Below are 21,171 nucleotides of genomic sequence, written 5' to 3'. Positions count from 1 at the left end.
AACACATCTCCAGTCTCGGCTCGAGCAGATCTCCTAGTGGGAAGCAGCTCTCCTCTCCCCTTCAGTGCCAGAGCCTTTCCCTGGTCTGTAAAAGGGGATAAAGGAGATTTAGGGCCATGTGAGTGCCAGGCCCCAATATTTAACCAGGTTATTGCGCCGCCAGGCAGAACTCTCCTCTCCACCCCAGCACCTCTGTCCTTCATTTACCAGTGCACATACCAGGTTCTGCCCTGTTCCTCCTTTAGCATCCACCACTTTGGCCAGTTGCAGGATCCAGAGCAGGTGACTGAAAGCCACTTTCCCCCCACAAAAAAGCCAGGTCCTCAGCTCCTTGCCTTTACGATTCCCTGCTGGCAAGTGCCATCTTCTTATCCCACAGTAATCAGCCCCTCGATGGGACTCAGGGACCGAGCAGCCTCAGCTTGCAAAGCGTTGTCAGTCATTTCTGCCTTCCCTGCCAAAAGCTCTCCGTCCCCCGGCTATAAAACATCACACGCCGCGCTTCGCTGTCTGGCAGGTGGGAGCTGGAACGAACCCACAGAAACCTGACCTCACAAGCTGCCTTTTCCTCCTCTTTTAGCTTTCGGGATGTCAAATTCTCACTCCTGACTTCGACAGCCTCTTTGCCCAAAGGCCCCGCGGCAATTTAAGGCACTGATTTTGCAGATCACACTGGCAATATTGGTCACAAGGGGTGACACCAGGCAGGGTCCAGCTCTCCAGCCCTTGATGCTCTGCACCGCCAGTAGCACCTACGGGCAAAGACAGAATCACAGAATGGTTCGGGATGGAAGGGACCTTAAAGCTCATCCAGTTCCAACCCCCCTGCCCTGGGCAGGGACACCTCCCACCAGCCCAGGTTGCTCCAAGCCCCGTCCAACCTGGCCTTGAACCCCTCCAGGGATGGGGCAGCCACAGCTTCTCTGGGCAACCTGGGCCAGGGGCTCACCACCCTCACAGCAAAGAATTTCTTCCTGATATCCAATCTAAATCTACCCTCCTCTAGTTTGAGGCCGTTACCCTGTGTCCTGTCATTACGCTCCCTCATAAAGAGTCCCTCCCCATCCTTCCCATTGCCTTGCTCCAGGGAAGTCGGACTGGAAAAAACAGCAACCGAGACCCCCATGGAGGAGGGGATCTGGGGGGACACGGGGGCACGCAGAGCCGGTAGTCTCTAGAGCAGGAGACTCTGGAGTGGGGGCTCTCAGCCTGTCACACACACGTGCCTGGTGGGGCGGTTTAATCCTACGTGAAGGTACTGGGAAGGGATGGATGCTCTGCCAACTCCACAGCTTGGCAAACAGGGGGGAAAAATGTGTTAAAAGCTACGATTTCTGAGCATGTTCTCTGCCTGGAATCTGCCTGCAAAACACCTCCAATTTCTCAAAGGGATTCATTATTCAAAACTATTTGCTGAATAATTTCTGTGAGTAATTGCAGGTCTGAAGCTTGTCTGCAAACAATTCATTAGGAGCATCTGGGCAGGCGGCTGTAACTGTGCTCAGACTCTGGTTTGCGTTCCCTGGCAGTGTGCGGATAACCCCGGAGTCGGGTGGGAAGGGTAAATAAACTTGTTTACAAAACCAGGATCTTGGGGAAAAAAAAAAAATTAAAGAAATTGTATCAGCTTAAAATTAGTTGCTTCCACCACCACCTCTAGATGTAACCGTGGCTGAAACAGTCCTGCAGAGAGAATGGGGCACTGGGGGACCAGCTCTGGGCTGCCACATCCCCACACATCATTTGTGTCTCTGTCCTCCAGCTGCCCCAGTGTCCCCGAAACTGGTCCCCAGGCAGGGTTGAGGAGAGGAGGAGGAGATGGGGAAGGAGGAGCTGCCTCCACCCTCCATCCTTGCAGGGCCCTGAACATCAGGAAGGAGCTGACTGCCGGAGGAGCGTGTCACAGAACCGCTGTCCCTAGAAAATGTCACCAGGCAGCACTGACAATTCGCATACGCATTTGGAGAAGGAGCAGACACCGACTGGAAGCGTTTCCACAATTCAGGGCTCACAAAGTGCACAGTAGCACTGGGCTGGGTACCAAAGTCATCACTCAGGCTGTGTTTCCTGCTGAAATCATGAAATAATAGATGTCCAATTAACTGGCAAAGCAAGATGCAAAGAGAAATATTGCTTACAGAGAGCTGGCATAATGCCCGTGGAGTTATAATAAGAACATTTTATTTGCCTGGGCTTTAGATAACCTATTTCTATTCTCTGTCTCACTGCCCCTGGGGCTGCTGAGAGTATATCAGTTTCTTGGAATAACTTTTCTTCTCCAGCATCTCTAACGTCCTTCTCCCAGCTCCAACAGCTCAAATATAATCTCGAATGCCGACAGACTAAACACAGCCGTATTCACTGGTGTTAGAGACCAGGGTATCTGACGCTCAACTGCAGGGACTGCAAAACTGAGGCTGTGGAACTCTTCAAACGGCACCGGTGTGGGAGCAGGGACGGAGAACAGGGGCTAGCCTACTTCATCCTTTAAAACAGGCAGAGCAGACAAAGTTAAAGCAGGAAGAGAAAAAGAAGAAAAAAAACCAACACCCTAGGAAAAAAATTACTTGGCAGGAAAAAAGCCTGCTTCACACTGCAGTTTCCCAAGTCAAAACCAAGGAGGTGCCAATAGGACTTAGACAGATGTCAAGTTACCATCGACCTGCCCAGTAAGTTATTAAAATCCAGAGGCTATTTCATGCAGAAAAATCTTGTGTACGGCACTCGGGAGCTGCTACAAGGCACGTACCACACATCCCCGGAAAACACAACAGGAAAGGATCCAACTGCAGCACACCGAACTATCAAAACCGCATGAGTTAGATGAAGGATATCGAGCATAAACTAAAACCTGCGTGCAAGGTGTCCAGCAAAATAAGATTTTTAATGGGTCAGCGCCTCCCTACAGGCGCCACGGCAGTAACCTAATTGTTTGCTTAACTTGCCATGTAACCACAGCCTGGGGTAGTAAATAACTGACACCCTTTCATTGTTGCAGCCATTAGCTTAAAACGTGTTTTCTGTAATTCTCTGTATCTGCCTGGCCCAAGAGCGTTTCCAAATCCTTAGAAACAAGTTAGGAGTTGTAACCACAGGAAAACTGGAGGCACGAAGCAGATAAGTGACTCGCTGAAGATCAGAGCGTGACCCAGTTGCAGAACTAAGAATGGAAAACCCTTCGCCTCGACCTCTTAGCCATATATCCCGGCCCTTGGATACAGCCGCGTTCCCGGTGCTCTCGGCTCTCAGGAAAGGCAACGCAAAGGCAGCTCCAAGACACTTACACACAGGAATTTATTTGTATTAAACTGCCATTGAAACGTGACCTGTCAATTCTGCTTCCTTCTTCCTTATTCTTCTTTTCTTAAAAGAAATCTTTTATTCTTCAAATTCTTTTATTCTTCCTTCCTTCTTTTTTTATTCTTAAACTTCTCGTTTTGCAAAGTTGCTCTTTATTTGCACAGAACTTCCCTGGAGAAAAACATGAGGTATATCCCTACCGGGAAGGGAGCCCTTAAAATCCCCTCATTAACCCCGTCGCTGGTGGTGTTTACCGCTCCCCCAGCCTGAGGACAGCCGGGAACAAGGGTGGATGGCTGTGTAAATGCCTTCCAAGCCTTCCAGCCCAAACTCCTGATAAGCCTGTGCTGCACAGCAAGAAAAACGAGATGCTGCTGCGGCATCCGCCCGCCCTGCGGGTGCCTCTGAAGGGCAGGGGTCTGCGGGGGACGGGGCACAGACCCCAGCGCCGCCCTCCTCCGCAGCCTGGCCTTGCACATCTGCTGATCCCCTCCACGTCCCCAGCACGGGGTGAAGGGAAAACCGCTCTCCGTCCCTCGCCCCAGCTCTTTTCCGTTCTGCTCGCGTTAAGAAACACAAAGCGTAAGAACTAGCATTTTCCCAGGCGCAGGGAATGAAGTCACATTGACACGAGTCAAGACAGTCAAAGATTTGACGCAGCTAATCCTGTGTTTTTCTTCCCCTTTTGTGCCGCAGGGTATTCAGGCAGGCACACGAGTTCTGCGCCAGGTGGTGGCTGCATTTGTGAAGACGACCCAGCTTTAACTTCCCATAAATTCGATCCCAGTCACTTATTTCAATGCTCTGATCCTAAAGGCAATTTTACAGCACACGAAGCAAAACCAGCTCCAGGCTAACTGCAGAAGTGGAAATAGTACAGCTGTGATACAGCTCCGAGGTACAAAAATCCTGCCGAGGAGCTAATTTCAGCTCCACCACCTTTGGGACGGAGCTGGTGCCTGCCCGGTGCTACGGTGGGATCCGCAGGCACGGCCTCCTGCTCGGAGCTGCTCCGGAGACCTTGGGGGGATTGATGTGAGCTCGGGATTTCGCTCTGCGAAGTGATGACAGAGTGAGAAGGAAAACACAGGATGCGACTGAGGAGTGGAAGATGTTTCCTCTCCGACAGTGCCGTTCTGGGAGCCCAGCAAAGCCCCAGTTCTCACCAGTGGAAGCCTGGTGCAGGTGCAAAAAAAGCAATCGAGTAACCGAAACCACAATACGACAGCCTTTTCCTGCCTTTTTTCTTAACCTCATCCTTTCTTAAACCAAACACTGCTGTTCTTGCAGGGGAGAAACAACCCCCGTTGCTTTTGTCCAAACAAGAAAAAGAAGAAAAACAAATCCCAGTCCAGCTCACGCTGTCTTTGGGTAGCTGTCTGACGAGGGCTGGGAAGAGCCATGTCTCGGCACCACGCCGCCAAGCCTTGCAGCTGCGGGGCAGTGAGCTGCAGTAGCACGACGGCCTCGGAAGCGCCTTGTGAGGATCAAGCAGATCAAGCCAAACTTGTGGATTTTCCCCATTTTTAGTGGGAAGGCACCAAATGAGATCCTGGAGGCAAATACCTGGTGTCCCACTCCCAGCAGGAAGATGATCAGAAGAGGAGAGAAAAAGCAGGTTGTCTCCAAGGCACTGCCCACACGTTGGTCCTTCAGCGGAATATTAACTCCATCCTGATGGGATTCCTGCCATTGCTCTCAGCTCCCAGCACTACACAGGTCTATAGAAGAAAGGATCCTACAGAAAGACTTTGCTTGTGGACATCCAAGTGGCATCAGGATCTCCGTAGTGGGGCAACAGGCTTGTCCAAAGCAAATACCAGCAAAAAAAGAAAAAAAAAAAAAACAAACCAACAAAAATAAAGAAAACGTCAAGCTCAGAGTTCAGAACAAAGCAGCCAATTGCCGTGCGTTCTTGCACTAAACTGTATCACTGCAAAGAGAAAGTCATAATATTTGAACCAAAATGTTCCAGAAAGAATCTGTTTCTGGCAACTTTGCCGTATTGGAAATTTCCTTCCAATCAGCACAGCCAGAAAAAAAAGCTAATGCTGACAACAGCAACCTCATCTATACTGAAAGCTTTTTCCTGTATGTTGGAGGGGGGGAAAAAATGGAAAGAAAAAAACCCCCCAAACTTGTCCCTATTTGTCTTTTTAGCCTAAACTGACAAACTCAAGAGCCAGATTTCAGCCAGCATCTCAATTCCAAAGGCAAACTTTGCAAGCAGGCTGTTTTCCTCTTACAAATAAAATGAAAAGCATTACTCCCAAACCTGCAGGCTTTCCAAAAACCAGGAACCGCATCCAAGCACGCTGACCTTTTGCTAAGCTCTGAAAAATGTCATAAATGCAAAGCGCAACAGCAGCTGGAACCTGCCCCGACATCTTGAATTCACATTCTCGCTTGCTGATGAAAGGCGCTTTGCATCTTATTTCACACCGATTTGGTCCCAGAAATGCCGCAGCCCGGAGCGTGGCCGTGCGGGGGGACACGGTCCCAACCTGCCCCGGTTCTGGTAGGCGAAGGGGACCCCACCGCCCAGCGGCTTCATCTTCTTACTCTGCCTCTACCCGGTGCTGTGGGGTGGAAGACAAACACGGCGTGTCCTGGTCTTACAAAGGGCTTTTGTTTCCAGGCTGGGTCCCAGCACCCCTCCCTTTCCCCAGGAAAATCTGTGAATATGATGCAAAAATCAGCCTGAGAATTGCCCTGACACGGTGGTACCCAGGGAACAAAGCTACAAGTTTTACCGTCCACCGTACACCACGCTCCTTCCCCTGCTGCAGCTGGCAGGTCTTCGAAGGAAACCTGACGCTATTTTGAGAATCCGAGAAATCCAGAAAGCTCAGGTTTGAGGCGTCTGAACGAGAAGGGGAAAAACCAACGTGATCCCCAATTCCATAATCTTGAAGCAGGGATTCTCTCCCAGCCCCACGAGCCAGGGACCTGCTGTAATCCCTGGATCCAGCAGTGAAAACGGGCTGGGGCACACCGCGGCCGCGTACGCCTGTGCTGGGGTCGCTCTTTGGCTGCTAAGGGTAAAACAGCAAGCAGGCTCGGGGACGCGCGGCCGCAGGGGCGTCCGCAGCTGCTGTTGGAGCCCGACTGTCCCCCACCCACCGCAACACCCGCTTTTGCTTGGTGGCTGCACAGCACAAGCATCCCCGGGACACAACGGGGGCTTGCTTAGGAGGACTGAAGAACAAAACCGCATTAACAGGGAGGAGCGACCATCCTAGAAACGACAATCCATTGCAACAGGCTAACAGCAATCATGAAAATGATCCTCTGCTTATAGAAAACAGAAGGACGTAACTTGCATATATTTGGCCCTATCAAAAACTTACGTGTTTGTTTAAACGCTTCCAACGTGTTCACCTGCCCAGGATTGCGGATTGATTCGGACTTTCCATACACATACATTCCCACTCGCGATTTATAAGACACAAGTAAAAATAATCAAGAAACACAAACGTAAGTCACCTTGACCTGATGGAAGAACGTTTCTCCAGAAGACCTGCATGCCCAGACTACTATCGGGTAGCCGTGTTAGGCCAAGTTGGGTCCCCACTGTGCACAGCATTACCCAGCACTTGGGAAATGCTTATATACACTCAGGTAATTGATTTCCCATTAGCTAAAGGTCACCGGAGGCTTTGTAAAAAGCTTTTTACTCTCAGCATGATCATTCTAGGTGACAAATACTTCTGATTTACCCAATAGCCAAAATATACAGAGTCTGAAATCAATAAGGCATGCAAAGGTTGAGAGAGAGAAAAACTGGAGACAGACGGAGGTGCCCACGAGCATGTGAAAGGTCACACCGTCTCTCCCGCACCTCCATCCCCCGTGGATGTTGCCCAGCTTCCAGAGCCCGACAGCTGGTGAAGCTCCAAGCCTTCCTCTCCCAAGGACCACCTTAGCCCACTGCTATTTTCACTCTTCAGTCTGCCTCTAAATGACCCCTTCTTCCGTCCAAACCTACAAGTCCCACCACCGGTCACGAAGCCACACCTATTTCAGATAATCTGCCCCTGCCCCATGTAACAGAGCCATGTATTCTGATAAGCTTTCACCACTTAATTATTCAAATTATTTATTTTCTCCTCTACCTTGGCCCCTGCTTCCGCCCCCAGAAAAGCAAACGGGGCAGGTCTCCGTGCCGCAGCAGATGGCACTCGGTTTCTCAGCAGCCCCTTTTTACTCACACTTAGCCAGCATTTACCCACTCCGTGCCATCCCCATTTTGCGTGGAGATGCCCTCAAGTCCCCCCACCCCTTTTATCCTTCAGAAACCCATCCCCAGCGCTGCTCCACTCCCTGCTGGCCACTCTTTTGGCCGCCGCTCTCTTTTTGACACATGTCTTCTTGGCTCTTCTCTGTCCCCCGCGCTCCTCCCATGTTTTCCACAGAGACCTGTCCGGGGTCCAAACAAAACAAGAGTCAATCCCGACGGCATTTTCTTCCATCCATTTTGAATTCCTGCAACGACAGAGAAATAAACACTGAAACTGCAGCTTCTACTGCCACAAAATGTGGCTTTGCCAAAGCTGCGTGTGATCCATCTGCCTGGGGGATAAAACATGGGATTCGTGAAAGGCACTGCCTGGTGGGTCAGGAAAAGTCTCCCTCATTTGTTTAACACATGGTTTAGGCAGGGCTGGGAGTATTTTGATTCTGGTACAGTCTGACACCGGGATTTGGCACAGTCTGAGGATGAGAACCTGAGACAAAATCACCCACCCCTTCGTTAGGTGAAAAGCAACAGCCCCGCTAACGCTCGCTGCCACCGCAGCCGGCTGAGCCCCCTCCGCTCAAGGATGCCCAGCATTTTCCGAGGTAAAGACAGCCATTCTGTCTGGGGGGATAGCGGGCTCCGCGTCCCCCCTGCACCCCCAGCTGCCTGGCAGGCAGCCAGGCACGCAGCAGGACGGCGAGCTGGGACCTCTGCGCATTTCCATGCCCACGGACCCGCACAAGCCCTTGAGCTCTCCGAAGGGTACGCACTTCTTGAATCAGCGCAGTTTTCATGCCAACAGCTTCCAGGCTCACCCCGTGGTAAGAGAAGTCTGGACTGAGGCAGTTTTGCATGGCTCTCATTGCAGCCCTGGCTTCCAACACTCCCGCCCAAGGCACTGCTCCTCCCGGAGACCTCCAAAGCTCCCGTGGACACAGCTCACACCCGGGAACCCTCTAGAAAACAGGTATCTCCCACTCCCCCTTTAGGGGGACAGACAGCAGACAGCTTGAGTAACCCACTGAAGGGCTTACAGCAAACAATTAGCAGCACTGCTAATGAAAAACACGCTCCTCAGCTCTGCCTTGTGGTTTGAGGAGAAGAACATGGTCCATCGCTTGAGTCTCTGGGTTTGTAACACCTGCATTCACATCAGCCCCTACATGGGAAACTGCACGCCCCCCACAGCCTGGGGGTCACTAAGAGCAGTGTTCAAACCCCCTGGTCCAGATGGCCAGGACACCAACACCTGAAAAGCCAAAGAAATTAAAAGCAATAGTCTTAAATTATAAATGGTGAGCAGAGACTGCAGAACAGCCCTGTTCACCTCCCCACCAGGGCAGCCTGCTGCCGTTCTCCTTTAGCACCTATAGATTATTTTTTAAATCACCTCCTTCCGCGTAGCTTTACGGAGCCTTTGGTATTCTGTGGCTACAAGTAACTTTCCACTCTCAGCAGAAGTGGAAGAAACAAAAGAAGAAGAAACAAAAAGCCTGCAGAAAGGTGGTTGCTTTCCATTGAGTATCTATCACAACAGCTTTCTCAAGGGGCCTCCAGGGCCTCAAGCGTCAGGTTTGCTCCCAATTTCCCATTTTTATTGCTGTGTGGATGGTGAGAGCCCAAATCCTTGTACCCCACTGCCAGCAAACACTGACTTTTACCCTGTGCTGCTGGGAGGCGCTGCCCCCCAGGCAGAAACGAGAAGCTGAGGCTGTGACCCAAAGCCACCCAAGGCAAGGAGACACCATCCGCAGGTGGGGCAACCGGGTTTCCTGAGCATTAAAGAGCAAAAAGGTCCGAGTCCAAAGAGGCTTGAGCTCAGGATGCCCAAAGAGGGTTTTGGTGTGGAAATTTCCCTCCTCCCTTGTCAAGGGTTGGGCTGCTGATCTCGCACCTCCCTCCCGACAGGAACCAGCTGCTACAACTTCTCCACTTCCTTTTTTTTTCTTTTTTAATATTTTATTTTAAGGCATCCCTGCATGAGGCAAAACCACAAAAAGAAAAGACAAAGCGGGGCTGGGAGGACACCAGGGCAACGCAGCCAGCCCCATGGGAAGGCAACACGGCATGTGGGGATGCCTGAGGGGACACTGATGGTGCTAGACACAGGGGACACTGAGAAGGGACGAAGGGAAAGGAACTGCATGTCTTGCAGGGAGAAAGCAACACGGCCTGATTCCCAGCTCCAGCGCTGAGCTGGCAGGCAGGAGGAGGGGGGGGGTCACTCACTTTTTAAGTGTGTTTGCACCCCCCGTACTCCAGCCCTTTGCAACCCAAAGGCTGGGCACTTCCCGCAGCGCAGGCTGCGCAGATAAAAGCTCCTGCAGAGCGCTGCAGCCCGACGGCAGGTTTTGGCTGCGCTGTGCTGGACGGTTTCACAGGGCACCCACCACGGGAATTGCTGCCGACGGCGGGTGTAAGGGACGGACGCCGCCGCTGCGGGAGCCAGGCTGGGGGGAGCAGCAGCGGTGTTCGTTGGAGCCCAGGAACAGAAAATGGGATTCAGATGGGCCACTGCGGAGCGGCCACACAGCCCCGGCTCCCCGCACAGACATGGCAGCCAGAGGCTCAGCCAGCCCCGACAAGCATCACCCTCGTCCCGGCACAGGGGACACAGCCACCCAGCTCCCCCAGGGACAAACCTCACCCTCCACAGTCCATGCTAGATCCCCAATGTGATTTAATCAAGGAGAGAGCAGAAGAGCCGCATTACGCCTGCTCCAGACCCAGTGCCACCCACCCACCCGCCCCATCTCTTCCCCAAACAGCCAGTTGTTTCCCGCCCCCCCTCTCCTGCCCTTGACTAGGGGGGTTACAATCAAGACCGACGTGGGCAAAGCCCTTAAATTCAAGCAACGTGACTTGCTTGTAGGTCACCACACCCCGCACCCTCCCTGGCACGGTTTTGCACCGCAGCCACGCAGCACCCTGCCAAGTCACCGGCTTTCCCGGCGGCTGCCGCAAAGGTCCGGCTTACATAAGGAGGAACAAACTGGCTTTTCTTCACCACCCTTTCAATGCTGCCATTCATCCCCTGCCCTCCATCCTCCCAGTGCCACCTTGAGGGATGCAAAACACACACAGCCAAAACACTTCATCTCACGCATTACCCCAGGGCAACTTTTTGGTCTACAATTTTGGTCTACAATTTTGACGCCCTAAACCACAAGTGAATTAAAGGGTTAAGGCAAAAAATACTGAGATGCAAAGGTACTCATGTGTTAAGGACATTCCGTACCCTGGCAAAGCCATGTCACTGCTCAAAAAGCAAAGAGCTCTGAAGCCTGACAGTCCTTCCCTGGAGCATGCAGGGGCTGCAGGGCCAGGTGACACGCATCCCACCGGAGCGGTGAATCCAGCATCAAACAGCAAGGGACCGAATCTGTTCAATGGTTGCGTAAAGACCTTGGAACCGACGCTGAGCAAACACTAAAGCTGGTCTCAGCTCTACCCGGCTGGAAACATCTTGGTCAAACCCCAGGTTATTTCTGCATCCGCGTGTCAGTTCTGCCTGGTTAGAGACTCTGTGCTGACTTTGGCCAAGTGGTCAACCCCAGGGAAGAGCAAGCCAGGAGGGGAACAGGACGTAATTTTGCAGGCTGAGCACAAAATGACAAAGCCAGGTTTATTCAGATACAAATAGGCTGCTTCAAAGCATTTTTCTACCCCTTATAAAATCAGTACTAGCATCATAACCAGCTACACTCCAGGATTTTTAGCCCTCTTCTGACTTCAGGCCAGCACGGATGCAGACTGCCTGCTCTTTCCAATCATTCTGCCATTATTTGACAAATACCAAATTCCAGCTCCTTTAGGAAACCAGGGGGGAAGGAAGCAGGGCTGGTTGAACTCTTTGTCCTTCTTTTCCACCCCCCGCACACTTCTACATCATCAGAACAGAGCAAGAAACCCACAAAAAATGCACATTCCCAAAGCCGGAGGCTCCATCCCAGTTCTGGCAACCCAGTGGTCTTACCACAAAGCTCAGCGCAGCCTGGATCCCCTTCGACTTCTTAACAATACATTCACAGTGGTGGAAGGGTGGGGAGGGAGGGCTTCAAAAGGGAAAAGCAGCAAGGAACAAGCTATTCCGAACCCAGAAGCAATCACTGCAACGCCAGCCCTCTCCATCTCAGCTTTACTGCTCCTCCCGGCAAGCGCTTTGAAGCGTGGCAATGGGAAACGAGGAGAGAGCCGACGGCACCCAGAACGTTGGTATGAGTCTACAAAGATTAAAACGTCTTAAATGTCGACGCAGGATGGACTTGACAGGGTGAAAGAGGGAAAGCACACAAGACAGAGCCCTCCGAAGCTTTATGCCATCCATACATCCTGCCCGCAGCTCTTACGGAGGCTGGTGAAGCCATTGGGGTGCAGGCAGCTCGCTCAGCCTTGCATACAGGGTGTCTCGGACCTCAGTACCACATAGGGTGATACTAGCACATAATGCTGGAATTTACCCCCTTTTTCCACCTTCGGGTGGGGAGAGAGGAGAGAAATCGGAAAGGAGCTCCTGGGCTCCTGCCCAGGACAAGCTAAGGCCAGGAATCACAGGAGAACTGCGGTTGAGGAGGCAGCAGCCGGTTTTTGCCGGGTGAGCCGGCATCACGGCGGTACGTTGGCCGAACGCTGGTCAGAGAGGCAGGAAGAGACAGGACCAGATCAAAAGGTTCAGGGGAAGCAGCTGGAAGGAAGTTTGCACGGCATCTGTGCTACGGTCCCAGCCGCCCACCTCTACACATACTAAGCATCAATTAAATTTAAATTAAAAGAGAAAAACACAAACACTTTGTAAAGACAAGGGATGAAAACATCCATGCTGTATCTCTGAAGAGCGAGATGAACCCACCCTGAAGAAATGTAAATGTAGCAGCAACCAAGAGACTCCTGGGATTACTCATTACAGGAGACGAGACTCTCAACATCTTTCTGTTTTGCAGCAATTAACTGGTAACTGGGAAAAAAAATTGAATAGATCAACACTTTTCTATTATTAGTTTTAAATAATGAGTCAGAAACAGGCACTTCCTTTTTCCCCAAGCTGTGAAGAGCTAAGCACCGAGACCCTGACCATGGCTTCAGGCTCATTTAAACTGCAAATATCTGCAGAAATTGCAGGAGAGTCGTGTGAATACAATAAGAAACTCGTTTGCTTCGAGCTTAACTACTAGCAATTATCTTTCATTTACAGGTTAAAAAGCTTGATACAGCGTATTCGCTAGGAAGAGCATGCAATGCCACGGAGATGCACGTGTGCAGAGGCTGGGGAAGCAAGGAGATAGAGGGGAAAAGTCATGTCTGCTGATGGCCTCGGAGAGAAACCCAGTAAAAGGCCAATATAAAGAAGTCTATCCAGAACACAAGGCTGCCTCCCAAGGCCTGACCCTGGACGTTAATCACTGATACCATCCACAGCCCAGGGAAATAATTAAGCATTTCAGCTCTAAGAGAGTTGCCTGCCCAATCTGCTAAGCAGACAGTTTTTGTAGAGCAATTCAGAGCGAAAGAGAGAAGCAGATTCAGCTGATGAGACACAAAAATTCTCTCTCAAAGCACTAATTTCCTTTGGGAAGCAGCCCACATGCTCCTAACACAGTGGGCAACCATCACTCCTGCAGCAGGTCCCAGCAAGGCAGATGATTAAATCTGCATCAGTCACTCGGTATAAACAGAAAGGCAGCAAATGAAGATGCAGCGTCATGAGCAGTAGCTGGCACTCTGAAAACATGAACTTTGAGTTCACCTTGACGACTGCTTGTAGAAAGAAACCTTTCAGATCATCTTCTTCCAGGGATAAGCACTTGCATCCCTGACACGTCCCCTTAAAGAGTGCCCAGGAATGAGGGCAGTTCTCAAGGGACCGGCACCACACACAGCAGTGACCAGGCCGAGGAGCAGCACACCACCTCCCCGTCCTGTAACCGGCTGCGACAATGGTCAACCTGCCTAAGCCACTGCAGTGTGAAGCCTGGATGCCAATTCCCGGACAGCACACCCATCCAAGAGCTGCTCTTGGATGCTCTGCCCATTCAGGTTGGCCACAACACCCAAGAACTTCAGGCACCATCCTGGAATGGGACATGTCACGTCTAGCAAGGTAAACAGGGGCTGAGGAACCTCAGCTTTTTGGAAAGCACAGGCCCACCACCACTTTGCTGGAAGGTGAAGCAGAGCAGAGGTATTGTGTTGGCCACCTGCGTTTCCTGAAACACCCCCTGAGGCTTGGCGTCACGGCTCCCAACAGCCATTTCCTTCCTGTGACCCTGGCGTCACGCTCACCAGCTGGGAGCGGTGCGCGTCACCGGAGCACTGGCATTCTTCCAGGACTGTTTGGCAGAGTCAGGCACTGACCCATCCGATCTGCCTTGAGCCCAGCTCAGAGCCACCACCAGCAGACGTGGCTGGTGAAGGCACCACCGCCAAACCCAGCTCCCAAAGAGATGCGAGTGCTCTGCAAACCTCCGAAACAGCAGCTCTGAGACAACACACAGAGGCAGGTGCATTATTTCTTGGGTTTTTCTTTTACTTTTTTTTTTATTCCTTCCCTTCCTTTGCCACGACACACTTCGTATTAAATATCTTAAATATATTAATTTTTAAAAAGTATTAATAAAAAGCTACTGAAGGACACAGCCGGCAGAGTGACCAAGGGCAGTAACCCCTTGCAAAACATGGGGGCATTTTAAAAAAAGAAAACCCAGAAAACAAATGATAACAAAAAAAACTGGCATTTTTTGCATATGCACAGCTGGCTGGAATACCCTGGACTCTGGCATTATTGCAAAAATGGAAGGGGAAGCGGTAGAAAAAATATATTCCGTTGTTCCAACCTGTATGGGGAAGTAAGTTAAGAGCTAAAATGAGGAGGCTTTAAACATTTTTGGTATTTCAGATGTTCCCTCCCACACCCACCGCCCAATCACTTTTAGTCTTTAAGCAAGTTTTCCGGCTTGGGGTAGCCAAAGAGTACAAAATCTGCTTCATAAAGCTTGTAGAGCTGCTGCCTCCAAGCCAGTGGGATTTTGGCAAACCAGTCATCTTCCCAGCTGCTGGCAGTCCTGTTCCGGTAGCTGGGGGGGAAGCGAAGCAGCCTGTCCACTTTGAGGAGCTGCAATAGATAAGCAGCGTCCTCATCCAGCGTCTCCAGCTTCCCGATGAAATCATAGTCTATCTGGCACGGATGGCACAGACGGTAAACCTGCCTCCAGTGCTCATTGAAGGGGGCCATCTTCTCTGTCCTGGGATCCAGTAAGTACTGGATGAAGTCAGAAAAGGAGACTTTGAGGCCTGCCCCAAAGGCCTCACTAACGGAGGTGGGAAGGTTGGTATGGTTGGAGTACAGCTTTAGCATGGGGATGGCAAAACGCCGGTAGAACTCCTCATTCTCCAGCTCAAATTTGCTGCGAAAGGCAGAGATGAGGCGGACAAAAGGGTCTCGTACAAAGAGGAACTTAGTGTACTTCTTCAGCTTGATCTTCATGAGGTGCCGGGAGAACTTTCCGTAACGGCGCCAGAATTTGTTGAAGGTCAAGTGGGTGCTGGTGTTGTGGACATGTTCCCGGGGGATATCCAGAGGGTTCCGATACGGGACCCCCTGGTCCAGCAGGCTCTCACTTAGCACAATCATCACCCGTTTCCAGTTGGTGCAGGCCACCTTGGGGACGTAACAGTAGATGATGCCATGGCGGTCATCCACGATCAGGTGGTTGAGCTCATAGTTTGGGATGTCATCAAAGGAGCGCTCCTTGGTAGGGAAGGTAAAGCTGGAATTGGCACAAAACTCCCGCAATGTTCTCTGCCTCTCTATCTGCAGTTTCTCTTGGTCCAAGCTGTTTCTGGCATTGTGTGTAGACCAGTCATAGCCCCGCACGTTCTCCTCCAAATTGCTCACCACAGGCTTGTTGGAGCCCTGGACAAGTAGCTGCTCTGACTTTCGGGAGATGGAGCTGTTCTGTTTCAGGTTTGAACTAAGCAGCTTTGCCAAAAATTCATCTACATCTGGCAAGGCTTCCCAGTTTTCACCTGCCGTGATACCAGGGATGGCTCCTGAGGAATGAGGTCTGGAGAAGGACGTATGCAGGTAGAAGTGAGCCGTTCCCACATTGTCCCAGTAAACAATGATCAGGAGGATCATGAAGATGGAGACCAGCACCACAGAGAGACGGAGGAGCCGTGCTTTGGTCATCCTGACACCTACTGTGATAGCTGGCTTTCACCTGGATTCACCTCCGGCTTGCAGAGTGAGGCTTGGGATCCAGCATGGTGCTGGAGACCAGGCGCCTGAAAAGGTACCAGAAAAAAAAAGTTAGTTGAACCCTTAAACACCCTGGTTCGGAGAGAATGACCTTGCACAATCAAGACTCGTCGCGGGGCTGACCATTCACTTCTGCATGGGGAGAGCTGTGTGGGTCTGAGGTACCCGTAGAGGCCCTGCGGAGAAGAGCGGACTGGCCAAAAGGAGGCATAACATGTTGACATTTTACCAGTTTCCAAAGCAATCACGGGGTTTTTATCAATCTCAAGCTTCTAGAGTCATGTGATTTCAAAAGAAGCTCTGTTTTCATTTAAAAAATAAATAAAATATAAAGATTTCAGGCCTACTGTTTACAGAGGGAAGTTTGAGAGTATTAAAAAATACAACTATATAGAGAAAGAGTGTAGCGCTAACTACCTTTCAGACCTCCTTGATTTTTAAACATAGCTAACAGACAACAGGAAGAAAGAGGGCGCAATCCATGATTTCAGCTTGTAGTGCCACACTGTCATCTCATCTCCCCGCAAAGATGCTCTGTACCACCGTGCTGAAAACAAAGACCTCATCGGAGTTATAAATACACAGCTGAAGATGCTGTTGCCTCAGTGGCTAAAGCAAGCTCCTGCTGAGAGAACATCACTGACCTGAACGCGCCATCTTACCTGATCTGTGTGAAGATGACACCTCCATGACCTAGCTACTTCATTTTGCCAAGAACAGAGATTACACAAACAGTTTTCTTACTGTTTGATGATAAGAGCCATGCATCAATAAAAATCTAGAGGAATGACTACTTTCAACTGAATGATTTCTGATCAAGGATGCTCTGGTAAATCTTTGTCCATGTCTTGACCCTGTTGAGTCAGGACCTTTTTCCTGGATTAATGTAATTTATATTTCTATTACATTCAGCCCTAACAACTCTTGATCACCAAAGACAGGTGAGAAATCACTGCTAAAAGGGCAGCTCAGAAGACATTTTCTGGAGGGTACAGAAGGTTTGTTTTTTTTTACTTGAACCAGTCCCACCTTTTCTCTGCTACCTGCCTCCCTGCTGTCTCCCAGCCCCTTTCCACCAGCAAGCTCCTCAAGGGAGATCCATCTCCCCACCCTGCTGCATGTTTTCTGGTCCAAGGCTCCGCACAGAGGCTGGCTGGCAAACCAGCCTCTCCAAGCGGCCAAGGAGCCAGGGAAAAACACCATGGTAAAGTGAAGGGCACCAACCCCACCCTGTACAAGGATGTGAAGAACCTGAGAGTCCAGATATGCAAAAGTGCTGAGCTCTGTCATCAGCGGGGGAAATGCGCTCAGCACCTTTGAAGCTCACAGCAGCCTTGCATTGAACAACTTACCTAAAGAGCCATCTGCACGGCTGTGCTTACAGCTCAGGGACGCCAAATTTTAACAAAGTCCTGGTTTCAAACACTAGTCCAAAAGCATTAGACCAAAATTTAGTAATTAAAAAGAACAATACCAGATACAGTTACATATCAAAGTATTATCTCAGCTTGTCCCAAAAGACATAAAATGAAGAACTGAAGACTTAGGGTTTTTCCACCCTGGTGTATTTATTTGAGCTTCAGAGGTAGGGAGTGCCAGAAATTCGGTGTAGCTGTAGCCTAACACGTGGCTTTGCACTGCAACACCAAACACTGTGTTTCCTGGAGCCAGGCTGTTACTCTACATGTGAAGAGGAGCTGGAGGAACTGCAGACGTAACGCTTTGCACTCTGCGGAGCAAGAAGCAGGTATTACTCAGCAGTAATTCTCTACGTTTAGCTAGTCAAGATTGAGGATGGAGCAGATCTAAGAAGAAACACCCAGAGAGATGAGCACGGAGTTAAAGAAGGGGCAAATTACATATGTGCGTCAGCACTTCAGGCCAGGCATCTCAATCCAACAGCAGAAGATAATGGAGTGACGTTGCCAAGCCTACTGCTTGGCACACTTCTGGGTTCGCATTTTGTCTGAATTTGTTCTTGCTTTCGAGCCGGTTAGCTGTTCAGGGCAGGGACTGCTTCCTATTCTGGATGAATAGGGTGCCCACTGCGTACATAATTCCCAGCACAGTGGGTTCCCAACGCTGCTCAAGACCTTTAGGGTGGCTGGAATGCAGCAAGCCCGGAAAGCTGCATGGAGCATCCCTTTCTGCCATCGCTACAGCCAGCAGCTTCCACAGCTTCGGGCAGCGCAGCAGGCTGCTAGCATTTCTGCAAAGATGTCCCACCCCAGCGCGGACAGATCACCCTCTCGGCAGCAGCGACAGAAGCAAAGGAGATGCTGCGTGTGGCACACGCATTCCTCCAGCAAACGGAAAGAGGGCTCTTCGTCAAAGCCACCACCATAATGTAGCTTTACCGAGCGCACCCCAAGAGCTCCAGCCTGCTTTCCAGGACACAGCACGCAGGTCTGCCAGAGCATTTGGCTTTTCCAAGACACACAGCAGCAAGCGGCACAGAATCGAAATGACTCCACTTCTATTAACTCTATCAGTGCCAGAGAGGAAGCTTGGAAAAGAGCAATAACGCAGCTTAATTCCCCCTCATGAGAAAAATGCTGCAGAAAACAGAGTTACTCTATTGACTATGATACATCCTCTTCCTGAGTACTTCACAAAAGACGCCAGACTGAAAGCACAAATTAGAGGTCTCTGTGCACATCAGAGGGAATGCGCCTCCATCCTCCCCTTGCCAGAATCAAAAGGAAAAGCCTCCAGGAGGAGCCAAGAATTTACATTCAAGTTTAACCCAAAGTCACCAGCCAACAAGAACGTGCACCAGGATCCGCACAAAGCTGCTTCTGTGACATGATGCTGGCAAACCGGGAAACGGACCAAGTGCTATAATAGTTCTACAGAGTCCCCTGAGCAGGCATCCCGTGATCATCTCTAACCTTGAACCTGGCCTGGGTATAAGCCAAGGCCAACTTCTCCCCAGCCCAGGCCCAAGAAAGACACTAAATGTCCGAGGTCACTGGTCCCATCCTCTCCTATCACAAGACACCATGTCAAATAACGACCTCTCAAACTCCCATTTAAAACCAGAATGGGGTATGTCCCCCCAGCGCCCTTATTGCAAAAGCTATTGCAGATGCAACTCCTCAGGGATTTGGAAACCTTATTTGCACTTCACAGCCTGATTGTTAACTGTTCTCAGGGCAAACAGCAGCTTAAGTAATTCCTGTCTCTTTCTTCCTCTTGCCTTTTATGCAATGACTGTATTCTCTCATAGCCTCTCTTTGCAAAAGAAAGTAACTCCAGCTCACTTACAGGAGCAGTAAAGCCTACAGAAAATAAAGGAGCTTACGCACAGGTATGAGCTGGAGCCAGGGGACAATAACCCCTCTCTATAAGCAGCGATGATTTTGCAGGGATTGTGCCCCCAAAGGCTTCGGTGTAAATTCCATCTCTTCTTGCTTCGTGTTTCCCCAAGCTTGTCTCTCTCTCATTGCTCCTAACTCCCCGTGGGGAAACACAAGGCACCGGTCAGGCACAAAGCACCAGCTCACTTCCTCCAGCGCCCACTCATTCTAACACGAGAAGATACGGGATTTCAGGCTGGGACTTTGCCTGCTTCTGAAGATGGAAAGAGGTGGAATGAGAACTTTTAAAAACATACATAAAACCCAAATTCAAATAGATACTTTCTCTTGGGGTACCTGCATTCAGCAGCAATTACACAAGCCATGCAGCTTTCTTTATCCACGTACCATGGTACGCACCTGTTACCAGTTACACTTTGGGAATAAGCAGGCTCTAGAGAAGTGGAACCAATTTAACCTCCTGCAGGTGCAGAGCTCCCATCAGTCAAAGCAGATGGATGCTGTATTGATAACCAGAAACAAATTTCATGCCCTTAGCCATCACTCAATAAATTGATTTTCCCCAGTTTTCCAAAAATCTAGCACCCTTTGCAGAGCAAGGAAGTTTTAACCCACGCAATGACATCAGTGGTTACATTAGTATAAATGCAGCACAAGCAAAAAATAGGGCTTGCATTGCACATTTTACCCCGATTTAGCACACATATGCTAGAAACCAGCAAAAGAACATCCCAATCTACATAACTATCCCAGTACCTTCCCTCCCATTGCTGCCACAAAGCCCGGTTTGTACAGGCTTGGCAGCACCGGTCGCCTCTGTTTTAATATCCGTACTTGGAAGTTGTCTCAATAACCATATTTCTAAGACTTCCAGCGGGAAACTCCCAAAACGCTGTGTGTTCGTTCATTAACTTTGCTGCAAACTTCAAGCACACCCACCATCCCTGGCCTTACAATGGCAGGCAGGGTCTCACCAAGCCTCGGCGCCTACAGCCTGGGCCGACAAAACCCCGCAACACTTGTTGTGTGTCAACACGGGGGGCCAGAAATGAGACCCCGCCGCTTGCAACGCCTGCCTTTGCCTTACAAACACCTGATTCAAGCATAGTTTTGCTGTACGTAGACCAGCTCTGCTCTGAAGTTCTGTGCACGAAGTTAAGGGGGATTAACCACGTCTCAGTGAAGCGACGTTGAAAGCCATGGTCTAGCGTCGACAGAAACGCTCCGACGGGGAGGCTGCTCCCTGGGTTCGCTTTTGCAGCCGCTCACAGGCGCTCCCGGGTCCAGAAGCGGCACAGGCTGCAGGACGACACGGGGAAACCGCGCAAGCGAGCTGTTACCGAGCCCCAGGCCCAGCACCGGCGGCGGAGGGGGGACAGGCCGGCGTTTCACAGCGTGGAGAAGAGGAATCGCCGGGCACAGCCGCCCCTCAGACCCTCGACCGCCCGCAGCCCCCGCCGCGGCGGGAGGGCGGGCAGCGCTGCCCAGCCCCGCCGCACGACGCCGCGGCTCCTCATGGAGCCCTGCCCGCAGAGCCGGCCGGCTCCGAGACCTACCTGGCACCGGGGAGAGCCGAGGGAAAGCGGGGGAACGCCGTGCCCCGGCTGCCGACCGGAGCTCGCCCTGCACCGCCTCGCCCGGGCAGCGCCGCCGCCCCACCCGCTGCCCTCAGGCGCCGACCCCACTCCCCGCCCTGCCGTGGGCGGCCCCGCGCTCACCTCCCGCCTGCCGCCTTCCTCCTCTTCCTCCTCCTCCTCCTCCTCCTCCAGCCGCTGCCCGGCCACCGCCGGCGCCTCTCGCGAGAGGCCGGGCCCGGGGGTCCCCGCGGGGCCGCGGCGCAGGCGCCGTTCCGCCCGCCGGCGGGAGGCCCCGGCCCGCCCTGCCCCGCTCCCCGGTGCCGCCCGGATCGAGCCCCGGGGCCGCCGTCGGTGTGGCCCGGCCTAACGGGAGGGGTCGGAGGCCGGGTCGGGAGCGGCTGCTCCGGGCACATCAGCCCCCGGCTCCTTCTCACAGGCGGAGAGAGAGCGGGAGCAGTGTCACTGAGGAGAGGAGGCTCC

General features: G+C 51.5%; 1 protein-coding gene across 2 annotated transcripts; it reads right to left on the bottom strand.

The window, feature by feature from the left end:
- Positions 1-14,086: 14,086 nt before the first annotated feature.
- On the bottom strand, positions 14,087-20,896 carry CHST12 (carbohydrate sulfotransferase 12). Of its 2 annotated transcripts, none has more exons than XM_054213213.1 (2): positions 20,833-20,896; positions 14,087-15,820 (listed from the first exon to the last, which is right to left on the bottom strand). In XM_054213213.1, exon 2 carries the CDS (start codon positions 15,723-15,725, stop codon positions 14,466-14,468), a length of 1,260 nt encoding a protein of 419 aa, XP_054069188.1. In that variant the 5' UTR covers positions 15,726-15,820; positions 20,833-20,896; the 3' UTR covers positions 14,087-14,465. The 2 variants fall into 2 exon arrangements, with proteins under 2 accessions (XP_054069188.1, XP_054069187.1); XM_054213212.1 differs by lacking the exon at positions 20,833-20,896 and adding an exon at positions 20,671-20,794.
- Positions 20,897-21,171: the final 275 nt, after the last annotated feature.

This window comes from Rissa tridactyla, chromosome 8 (genome assembly GCF_028500815.1).
Source record: "Rissa tridactyla isolate bRisTri1 chromosome 8, bRisTri1.patW.cur.20221130, whole genome shotgun sequence".
Classification (NCBI taxonomy): Eukaryota; Metazoa; Chordata; class Aves; order Charadriiformes; family Laridae; genus Rissa; species Rissa tridactyla.
Note: the sequence above shows the minus strand (reverse complement) of the source record. Positions and strands in the feature narration are given on the sequence as shown.